The following is a 12,095-nucleotide window of genomic DNA, read 5'->3' as shown; positions in this document are numbered from 1 at the left end:
CTATTGAGCTCGGACAACGTATCTATGTAATAAAACATCTTAGGCAGACTATATGTGATCACCTAAAACTACCTTTTTACGTTACGCATTCTGGGCGTGTCGAAATTGGCGTAGTTTAGTAACTGCGTGTTAAACACCCAGTCTTATTAAAACATGCTCTCCTGTCCTCGTAACTGGGGTGGAACAAGGACTTATAAATTTGGAATGAATGAGTTTATTATATCATAATCTTCAACTGTAATTTTTTATTTCCTATCCAAAATTGCTTGTAATATTCTGTTTCTCTCTCTTTGAATATTATTAGATTCTTCTATGTGCTGTAAGAGCCTTTCGAATTTGTCGTTATCTTTCTTGTCTTGAATGTCGCGCACTACACGTTTTATTTCTGACAACGTAACGTCATCTACATTTACGTGGTTACACGTACCGGGAACAGTAGGTTGGTCGAATATTTTCTCGAAGTACGCATAATATGGCCAGTTGTTATTTTTTCCGGTTTCGCGCTTTTTCTCTGCTAGCCTAATATAAGTCTGCTTTAAATTTCTAAACTTTCTGTCGCACTCTTCAGTGGATAAACCAATTTTCGGTGTCAAAATTCTCCATACATTTTTCTTTTTGATTAATGGGTCCCGAAATTTTTCCTTGTTTTCCAAATAAAATGAAAGCAATAGCTTTACATAATCTTCTTGTGTCGACTTCTGGGTGATTTTAGGTTCTTCTGTGCTCGCTATAGTTGTATTTCCATAGATAGTATCAAAATCTTTGAAATATCGCCATTTTGTAATGCTTCTACCTGAGTCTGCCTTCATTTTAAGCCGAATATATGTTTGTTTAAGGTTTCGAAATTTTTTGTCACAGTCACTAGCACTTTCGCCTACTACAGTGGCTATTTCTTTCCAAAGTTCTTTCTTTTGTATTCTTGGATTTTGAATTTATCTGCTATCTGAACATATGCATCCATTAGTAATCGTGTTTTGTTTCTATCCCAGGGACCTAATGTAGGACTATAGTTATAAAATATTCTTTCAAAGTATTGATGGTATTGCCATTTTATAGGCTTCCCAGTTTCGCGACTTCTCTCCAACCAGTTCAAGTAAAGCTCTTTTCAAGTTCTTGAACTTATGGTAACAATTATACTCTGTAGTTCCCATTTGAGTTGCTATTTCTTTCCACACATCCTTTTTGCAAACAGTCTGGACTTCTAAATTTATGTAGATTTTCAATGTATAAGCTAAGCAGCTTCCGTATTTTATAATCTTCCCATGGTTCCAATACTGATGGAGGAAGAGTTTTACACTCCTTAAATACTTCTTCACAAATATTATAATGAACCCATTTGATTTCTTTCCCTAATCTTTTTCTTTTTTTAGTAATCTTGTGTATGTCCTTCGAAGATTCCTATATTTTTATTACACTCATCAACAGTGGTTCCTAGATGTTTAGCAATTTCTTGCCATAGAGACTTATCTTTGAGTGAATTTTTAAACCTGTTCTCTAAACATAAATTAAGAAGTGTTTTTACTTTATTTCTGTCCCAAAAGTTATCTTCATCCTTACTTCTAAGTGGATCTTTATCAAAAGTTTCTGTGGTTTCTTGAACTATTACTGGAGCATCATCAATTTCGATATACTTGCCTGTTTCGGCTGAGTCAACAATATATCTTGCCTCTTGTCCTGAAACTAATAAAAGAATGTTAATGTTATAAGCCAAATAATTTGCATGACGGATTGAGGTCATGAATTTTATAACATTTTATGATAACACAATGGAAAGAAATGCAGTCATTAAATGGAGATATATTTGCCATTTTATGAAAGCCATGAATAATATTTGATATGTGTTACCGCCTTATTGGCATAATTTTATTGCAAAAAGAAAGTCATCCTGTAGGTCTTGGGCTAGATCCCAGTTTGGGTAAATATAGATTTTCTGCTTAGCCCCAAGTTTGGAATTATACATGTTACTAGCAAAACGTCTGACTCTTACTACATGAAACCTAACTTATCTGGCAAAATATGAATGTGATATCATATCTTCTTACACTTGACAAAGTATAGGCTATGTAACTGGTAAAATTAATGAAGTAATTATAGCTTACTTGCATGTGGTGGTTAACTGCATTTTATTTTCTAGAATAAACAAAGCATTGTCGCGTTATATGAATAGTCACGTTATTATCAGGGATCACACAACAATATTGACCACTTTGATCCAAAAATTCAGGTTATAGTATTCTAAGCATAAACTGAATCTGTTTCAAGGTGTAAATGATTTACAAATCCTCAAATATTTCGAATTGCCAACATGTTTGTTAGTTTTTGAGTGGAGACCGAAATACAGTTTCTTCTAAGTTTAGTTTCATAATGCAGGCACTAGGGTATATAACTATGTACAAATTCTAAGGCACAAGCAAAATATTCTATTATGAAGCTGTCATTTTCTTCACTAGAAATATAGACATGTCATAGTTTTATTTGAATAGGGTTACTATAAAGTTCTTACTTTGTTGGTTTTGTATTGTAAAATTATTGCTGCTGAATATGACATTGCTTTGATCTTCTCTTATGACGAACCAATAACTTGGGTTATGTGTGCTATTTAAATCCATTTCACATATATCTATTGTATTACTCCTTTGTAAATAAACACAACGCTCTCCAATTCAAACAGTCTGAACAGTATTTATAAACATTGGTTTTCAATAAGATAAAGCGCTTTGAAGCCCCCTCAGCACTTAAAATGTCTGTCATGTGTCAGATGTTCTGAATGAAAGAATAATTTAATTATTTTTGAGTCTGTGATAAAATATAATGTTGGTCATTTAAATGACCGGAGGGAATATAGGCAAGGACAATTATCTTATATGGGGACAAGTTAAAAATGTTTTCAGCGGTAATAGGAGCAAGGTGTATTTATCTAGATAAGTATAAGGGGTATGAACAAATAAACGGTAACCGATACGAAAAATAAGACAGTTTCATTTGGTTTTATTTCCACAAATTAAAAAAGTTGAATAAAAAATCCTACACTGTCAGAAGACATTTTAGTATTAAAGATAACTATATTTTTGCTTATGATAGTTTGTTAATACAGTGATAAGTTATCCAAGTGGACAAAAATTAAAAAACAAAATATATAATTAGAAAAAATTATTATTATATGACAACATACGTTTTAGCCTATTATACAATTTTTACATTTTTCCGACCTACCTTATGTAAAATATTTTTATGAGTTATTTATTCTATTAGGGATTTTTACTATTATCGTGATAAATCTCATATTTGTTGTTTTCACAGAACTTATATTGTCCTCCATAAAATTTACCCATTTGCTACCGTAGAGCCACTCTAATTTGATGCAGTTCGATGCATTATTTTTTATACACAGAGATGGTTCTCCTTCCTCTATCCTGTCTTTATGTTATCTACCTTCCATAGAATAACCTCAGCTCAGCTTCATACATAGAATGAAAAACCATAGCGTAAACAAGATTAGGGATGTCTGACACCGTGACGCCTTATTTCCCTGATAAATCGACTAAATTATATTGCGGTCGCAATACGGTCGCAAGTTTGGTCTCAAAGCTGTTATTGAATGTGAGCGATAGTTGTCAAAGAGCGCTGTTCAATGTTAAATATATTGAAAAGATTTATGTTTTATTCGCAATATTTTTAATTATTTTTACCTATGCAGTATGTGAAAAATATAATTGGTCTGCTTTTCCTTTACATTTATGTTTTATTAACTGTTGATAAAATTGATAAAACTCGAAAAAACACTTCAGATATTATATTTTTGTAATTGTATGGAAATTTGAATTGAAGTAGATAAATAAGAGACTGTCAAATCCATTCGGCCCGATGTTACCCGACGCGGTGATAGCGCTTGCTGCCATATACTTTTCGTGTTATTGTGCTTCCCGCTACCAGCCGACTTATTACAGATTTTCAAAATATTACCCCTAGTCTTAAAGAATTTAACCGACTTCAAAGTGATATTGATTTAAAATTATGAACTAATTAGACGATTATGAATATGAGTGTATCGGGCAACACTAAATGGACACGATGATAGTTATACAAGCGTCGGGGGTCAATAGGCGGCAACCGCCATTTGTATTTTTGTTCTTAGCGTTTGTTGGTGATAAACAAATTGGTGAATTTCTCAATTGCAAGCTGTGCTAATTACTGATTTTTGTTAGTTCGTTTTGTGATTCACATTTAGCTAGAATATAATGATTTATTTTAGGACACTGAAAATTATATCGGTAAGTTTATTTGGTAGTTTTTGACAGATGCGTCGCCGGCGTGTTTTGTATTTTTGATAAACGAAGAGCTTTATTTTTTTAAAAATTTTATTTACCTTGACAAGATTGAAACTACGAACATATTGTAATTAAATGAATCGTTTTATAGTTAAATAAGAGGTTAATTACATGTGGCGGGAAATGGAATTTACCAACGACGTTTTCGGGACAAAATTATAGATTACTCTATGGTTCTCGATGTGTTTTTTTTATGTTTACTTAAATGTTTTGTGGATAGCGTTTTTAGATAAAAATATTTTGTCGTGTTATTCATATTTTTGTTATTAAAACACAAGGAAATTTTTCATACAGAATACACTATTAAAAATCAAAACAATGACTAGATAAAATATACAAAATACATGGTGGGGTTGCAATATTTTTTCTTGATACCTATATAAGTTAAAATTCCATAACTTATCTAACGATGCTGCATAAGAAAAAAAGTTTATGTGCGGAAAAAGTAGGATTTTCTCTAGTGCAAATGCAAAGAAATACAATATTAATTGTATATGAATTGTATAATTTTGTATTGAGGGTCTTGGTCAATTTATTTTTTCAGAAGATACAAGTTTATATTCAAAAACAGTACTGACTTCTGGTTATTCGAGACAAAATGTAAATATTAATGTTAGGTTATTAATGCTGCATGTCCTTTATGATAGATATATTAATGACTGTATCTTACATTTGAACATAGAAATATCATTCAATTTTGTAATATGTCCAGGGTGGGAATAAATTTGGTTTTTAATTATGTATTTATTATTAGTACAGTTTTGCTTGTGGATATATATCATATCTGCTTAGATACCAACCACCATACACAAGGTGTTAAACCCGCCATAATAGCCCACTTAAATGTGTCATGTTCTGGGATTAGACTGTGAAAATCCAGTTCTAACAGGCCAGCATAACTGTGTCAACTACTGAGCGGTAATCATCTCTCGCGAACTTACATTATATTGAACCCCACTTCACTTACTAACAGTTGCAGTGTACAATTTTACTACAATCTTATAAAATATGCCAAATTTGTTGATATTTTGGTTTTTGGGAATAGGATGGGAAGGGTTGGGTGACAGATACCTGTCAGCCTGTAAAAAGATGCAGCAATGGGTTCTTTGTTGATAAGTATAAATTGAGTATTGATTTAAAAATATTTTGTGGAGCTCAGCGTATAGGAAGATTATAGTCAGTCTATTAGAATTCATAACTCTCAAAGAAATATTTTTCACTATCAATTAAAACATTTTATATCTCAGTCTTGCTTAGTTTTGGTAAAGTGAATGACAACAATTTGACAAGGAAAGAAGTGAGGTCAAGGCAAACACATTTTCACATTGAACATGGATCATTAAATGAGCTAGATATCAATATTGCTTCAATGACAACTTAAAATAGATTGTGCTGAAAATGTAAAATAAATTATTTTAGCTTTTCTACAAAGTACTTTATTCCTATTGTCAGTATTCTGGCATTCACAATACGAAATTTGTCTTCATTGCTTTCATGTAATTTTCTCTTTTAGACAGAGATGTCAGGCGGTCGACTGGTGGTGCTTGACAGGCAGGGGCGCGACGTGAAGCAGTACCCCTGCCCGATGGCCTGGCGACGCTTGGCAGTGATCCAGCCTGCGACATCCGTGTGATGCTGCCTACGGTCAGCGCGCATCATGCTACTGTTGTTGTGCATGCTAATCAGGTTTGACTTATGATGTTTATTCCTATATGTCATGGTATTTTAAATCTTTGTTTTTGTTATTCTTTTTATTTTATATCAATGTATAGCAGATATCGATTTTTGATAATAAAAGAAATAAAAAAATTGCCTCTTATTATCTCTTTTATTAATTTTACTTATAATTATTATGCAAAAAGAAAATCCATACCAAATCATTACATACATAACATCACGCATTTATCCCCGAAGGCATGCAGAGAAGCGCAACTAGGGCACCCACTTTTCGCCAAGTATGTTCCGTCTCATGATGTGATAGGGGCGAGCCTATCGCCATATCGGGCACAAATTCCAGACTCCGGGCTGATACTGAGCAGAAAAACCCAAATATCACTTTGCCCGAACCGGAGTTCGAACCCAGGACCTCAGAGCGCTATTGTACCGGACATGCAATACAACTACGCCACTGAAGCAGTCAATCATTAATTCTTTCCAATTATTTGGAATTCTGTTCTTATTTACTTTAAAACAGTTTTATGCATTTACGGCGTCTATATTGTGTTGGTATTGTTACAGACGGTAGTGAGAAATGTGGGTGATGGTGAAACTCTGGTGAACGGCAAATGCGTGAGCATTGCTGCTTTGCGTCACGGCGACGTGATCACGCTCGGCGACCGCTCGCTGCGCTGGGAATACTCCAATCCTGATGTCAAACGACATCAATACAATGAGCCTGGTTTGTAGTTTGTTTCATTTTGCTATATTTGTTGTGACCTGGCGTGGGTTTTGTCGCCCGTGCCGACTAAAACTTTACCACCTATATGCGTCAAACGAGAACAAAAAGGTTTCATTTTCGAAACACAACAAATAAAACATCGGCCGTGCGCCCTCCATAGTTACGATTATATGCGAAAAAAATTAAGAACAAAGGTTAAATTGTGCAAAGATTAAATTTTTGACATTTTGCTACCTCTCCTGGCCACCCCTGCTGCTAATCATACGCGATGCCACTGGATTATGGTTAAGTATATAATAATAATGCTAGCGTGTTATGTGCAGTGGTGTTCCTGAGCCGCATGCCCCGGCGCGTGGACTCGCGGCGCGGGCGGCGCGCCACGGCGGCGGGCGGCTCGCGCGACCAAGCGCTGCAGTTACACCACCGCGGCTCCTTGCCTGGTAATTACACTCGATTCATCTATATTCATGTTGATTGGCGTAGAAACATCTCTACCTGGGATATAAAACCCAGTACCTCATCACACTCCTACTGCTACATGGTCAAGAGAGCAACTTTTCATAAAGTAATGCATTTGTTTTGGTTACTAATACATAATTATTTTCAGTAACACATAGGACCTCATTAAATATTATGCCACACAATGATTAATAAAACTAACATCATTTTCATAATCCAGCTAGCACAGGTGGCAAACAAGTGGCGATCGTGCAACCACAAAGAAGAGACAATAATGAGCAAATTGGTAAGTTTACTATATGCCAAGCTATGTCAATATCCCACTAATATTTTGAAACAAAACAAAAATGTTAATGAAGAATTATTTACAGATAAGACCCCGCGACCACAGCCGCAGTCGAACAAGCGACCACGCTCTAATGCAGACACCTCAGTAGAAGAGGATAAAACCAAACGCAAGTCTACATCACGCGTGAGCCCCAAGAATCTGTCTATGCAAACGACGAAGGCGTCTCTCTGGATCGAGTCTAGAAAGACGAGTCCGCGGAAAAACGTAAAGGCTCGTAGTCCAAGTCCCCGTAAGTCTACCAAGGCTTATTCTCCTCCGACTCGACCAAATATTGGTGTTAGAAGAGTGGTATCTGCTAAGAAGAGTACACCATTGCGTATGACTGTATTGAAGAAGGCACAGAGTGCGCACAAACTCAGAGTCATGAAGATCGAGGCGCCCGTTAAGATTGGTGAGTTTTCACTTAATTATATAATATGTTTTGTTGCTTCTTTAAAGTAATGGGAGTGTGTATTATTATATCCTGTGGGATGGTGATCTTAGGTTGGAATCCCAAACCTTTTCTGCTGATGTTGACCTTATGTAGATTTATCCTAGAATAAATGTAGGTAGAATATTATTTGCATTGTAAGGTGTGTGAATTATTACCCACTTAGGGATTAGTGTTGTATATGTTCAAACATGAAAATGCGAGATTTTGCGACCACTTTATATGACAAAGGTAGTGAACCAAGTTGAAAGATTTTTTTAAATATGTAGCTGATGTGTTATAAAACATTACCTAATATTGCTGTTTACATCATATTACCGATATATTAGTTTAATAGTGTTTTTGTACTATTCTTTTTGCCGGTTTGGTTATCAAAGATTACTGTACGATGTTTATTATTAACACGTAAATTTCAAAGGAAACAATATTGCGAGGGTAAGAGAGAAATGGCAAGATAGGTCCACCCGTATTTACTGCAAACTATGTAATATGAATTCCTATTTTCGAACTTATTAACCAATTTTGATACTTGTTGTTTTTATAGAAGGATTCCTTTTTTAAAAACATTAATAAATTATAATTCCTATAAAGAATAACAATTGTACATTTTTTTCATGCCATAACTTGAAGAGTATGGTAAATTGAAGTTTATTTTATAAGTGAGTGGAATGAGTCTTCTACACCCTATGGTATTTACTTTTCATGGTAAAATAAAGTCTTTATATTTATAAAGACCGGTTTCTTATTCGTGACTGGATTATCCTTAGATAAAAACATACATATAAATAGTGCACCTTCAGACTTCTTCCGGTAACTTGTTCACACATCGTTGGTTTCTAATGCCTTCATTTTGTGTATTTCCATTTGAGACGCCGCGTCGTCCCACGTGTCGTCGCTTGCGCGGTGCATTCTGAATGCGTTCTCAGTTATATTTATACCACGACGATATTACGTCGCGCCAACGTTGTATACAATTTATTATTGTGAAGCAGTAACCAGGAGTAACTCTTTAAGTTTCCAAACGTGTTACGTTTGCTAAAAGTATGTATGAAAAAGGGTTTTGCGTCGGTCGATTTCACTTTAAGAATATGCTTGAAAAACTAAAAAAGTTTTACTAATATTGTTTGACAATTTTCGCAAGAGACATGCACATTTTGCACAAAATTATGCCGTTTCGCATCTAGTAAGCAAGGTCGCTGATGTCATTGCAACGTTGCGTCATTTTCATACGCCGTGAGGCTGATAAGGCTTTTTGTTTAGTCGCCCGCGCAAACACTGCAACACCTGCATTTTGTGCAATGAACTATCTGCTACTATTTATACTAAAAAATATATATATTGGATTATTTATTATTATCTCGGTAGCATCTGAGAAGGTATGCCGTGTATTATGCTTAATTTATTATTAACTTAATTTAATATTTTACATTGCTGTTATTTTTGTGGGTTTTTAATGTGTCAATTGTAAATTAATTTAAAAACAAGGCTATAGTGAATTTGTTATTTTATCGTGTACTCATGGGTACTAATTGTGTCTAGGACATGCATGACATATAGAATGAAAACTTCAATTAACCGGAAGCGGCATTCCCCGGCGCTTGCGCCGCTTGTTTGCATATAAGACGTTTCTTTAGATAATTATTCATACGTTAACATTTATCTATTGTTCTATAAAAAAATAGTTTCATTTTGATGTAGATGAGCAACATTTCATCCAAAATCTAAAATATGTTTATTCTTTGATGTTAGATACCTAACGGAAATTGATTCCTTTAATTAAGATATTAAATTCTTTGTACTGGTAATTCGTTTATGGTCGTCTTTGTTATTTTGTTATAATGCGGAAGGTTTGTTCATCTCTCCATCCTTAATATCATATTTATTGTTACTAATATCTTAAATTATTTCAGACCACACAAAACAGGCGGCGATTATGCTGATGACTGGGCACACGCCCAAGCAAAAAATATTAACGTCTAAACCGAAAACGCCTTCTTATGTGGTAAAGAAACCGAGTCCTGTACGAAAGACGCCTCGCGGCCGGCCCGCCAAGCGGTCTAAAGAAAACGTTACACCTATTGGAGTGACGCCCAAGAGAGCTAGCACCTACGAACAAACCGCTACAAGGAAGAGCAAGAGGAGCAGTGGAAACCAGTCTGTAAGTTGAGTTTTTAAAATGAGGTGTGAGTGAAATGTGCTAATACTTCAGACTCAATATTATTTACTAGCTTTTGCTCGCGGCTCCGCCCGCGTTATAAAGTTATTCAGGCTAAAGTTTTCCGTTATAAAAATAGTAGTTTCCCGGGAGCCTATGTTCTTCCCAGGGTCTCAAACTGTCTCCATACCAAATTTCATCTTAATACGTTAGATAGTTTTTGAGTTTAACACGTTAAGGCAGACAGATGCAGCGGGGGGACTTTTGTTATATTATTTAGAACTTTTAAGTGAAACAATCCCGTCATACATCATTGTTGCATAACTTTAACCGTTTACGCAGCGCAGGCAACGGAAGCTCTCAAAACTCATAATTTTCCCCGTTTTTGCAACATGTTTCATTACTGCTCCGCTCCTATTGGTCATAGCATGATGATATATAGCCTATAGCACTCCAGGAACAAAGGGCTATCCAACACAAAAAAATTTTTCAGTTCAAACCGGTAGTTCCTGAGATTAGCCATTACTGCTCCGCTCCTATTGGTCATAGCGTGATGATATATAGCTTATAGCGGTCCACAAATAAAGGGCTATCCAACACAAAACGAATTTTTCAGTTGAAACCGGTAGTTCCTGAGATTAGCCATTACTGCTCCGCTCCTATTGGTCATAGCGTTAAGATATATAACTATGAGCACTCCACAAACAAAGGACTATTCAACACAAAAATATTTTTCAGTTCGAATCGGTAGTTCCTGAGATTAGCCATTACTGCTCCGCTCCTATTGAATATAGCGTGATAATATATAGCCTATAGCTCTCCACGAACAAAGGGCTATCCAACGCAAAAATAATTTTTCAGTTTGGACCGGTAGTTCCTGAGATTAGCCATTACTGCTCCGCTCCTATTGGGTATAGCGTGATGATATATAGCCTATAGCACTCCACGAATAAAGGGCTATCCAACGCAAAAGAATTTTTCAGTTTGGACCGGTAGTTCCTGAGATTAGCCATTACTGCCCCGCTCCTATTGGGTATAGCGTGATGATATATAGCCTATAGCACTCCACGAACAAAGGGCTATCCAACGCAAAAAGAATTTTTCAGTTTGGACCGGTAGTTCCTGAGATTAGCCATTACTGCCCCGCTCCTATTGGGTATAGCGTGATGATATATAGCCTATAGCACTCCACGAACAAAGGGCTATCCAACGCAAAAAGAATTTTTCAGTTTGGACCGGTAGTTCCTGAGATTAGCGCGTTCAAACAAACAAACAAACAAACAAACTCTTCAGCTTTATATAATAGTATAGATTATTACTATGTTTATAAACTTAAAGTATTTCTTTTTTGGGCCACGGTTGATTTTGTTAGCATTTCCCACCATTAGGTATGACTTATTTGTATAGTGACTAATATAATGGAATATAAATGAGCCTTGTGATACAAATCAATTATTATGAAATCATTACCTTGGCATTTAGGACGCTTTTGTTCGCAGGTGACTGTATTAGAAATAACAGATTCTGATCAACAAAACACAACCGCTCGCGCCAGTAACTCATCTAGGAGGTCAAGTCAGAAGTCTTTCCAAAAATCTCCACGGCTGCCTAATCCAAAGAAATCGGCCCTCAAAGATCCCAAGAAAAGTAATAGAAAGACTGAATCTATTAAATTCGACCTCAGCAATATAGAAAATATGCAAGACTCTAGTGATGTGTTAATGGTTTCTAATACACTTCAACAATCTGAACTTGATGAAAGTATGTCCGAAGACGATGAGTTTACTTTGCGCTACTCCGATAATTCGTCAAGTGTCTCGCCTCGAAAGTCTATACATTCGCGCAGCAGTAGAATTCTGGAGAAGTCCATTGGCTCTCCAATGAGTTTGTCGCCGAATTGCGCTCGGCCTTCAGAATCACCTCGTGGAAGAAAATCATTACGTGGCAGCCTTATCGTACAGAAAGCTCTAGAAAAT

At 35.6% G+C, this 12,095-nt stretch overlaps 1 protein-coding gene and 1 non-coding gene across 2 annotated transcripts; one reads left to right on the top strand and one right to left on the bottom strand.

Moving 5' to 3' along the window:
* Window positions 1–225: 225 nt before the first annotated feature.
* On the bottom strand, window positions 226–2,818 carry LOC115456459. The gene is made up of 2 exons (XR_005113390.1): window positions 2,504–2,818; window positions 226–1,680 (listed from the first exon to the last, which is right to left on the bottom strand). It is a non-coding gene; the product is annotated as an uncharacterized LOC115456459 (transcript).
* Window positions 2,819–5,960: 3,142 nt separating this feature from the next.
* On the top strand, window positions 5,961–11,880 carry LOC119191200 (probable serine/threonine-protein kinase nek3; the record flags this gene model as incomplete). The annotated part of the gene is made up of 7 exons (XM_037445100.1): window positions 5,961–6,014; window positions 6,567–6,726; window positions 7,050–7,166; window positions 7,406–7,471; window positions 7,557–7,925; window positions 9,875–10,122; window positions 11,619–11,880. Coding segments are annotated over exons 1-7 (1,276 nt in total), but the record flags the coding sequence as incomplete, so codon positions are not given.
* Between the last annotated feature and the right edge of the window lie 215 nt (window positions 11,881–12,095).

This window comes from Manduca sexta, unplaced genomic scaffold, assembly GCF_014839805.1.
Source record: "Manduca sexta isolate Smith_Timp_Sample1 unplaced genomic scaffold, JHU_Msex_v1.0 HiC_scaffold_1178, whole genome shotgun sequence".
Classification (NCBI taxonomy): domain Eukaryota; kingdom Metazoa; phylum Arthropoda; class Insecta; order Lepidoptera; family Sphingidae; genus Manduca; species Manduca sexta.
The sequence above is the reverse complement of the archived record's forward strand: the minus strand, read 5'-3'. Positions and strand labels throughout refer to the sequence as shown.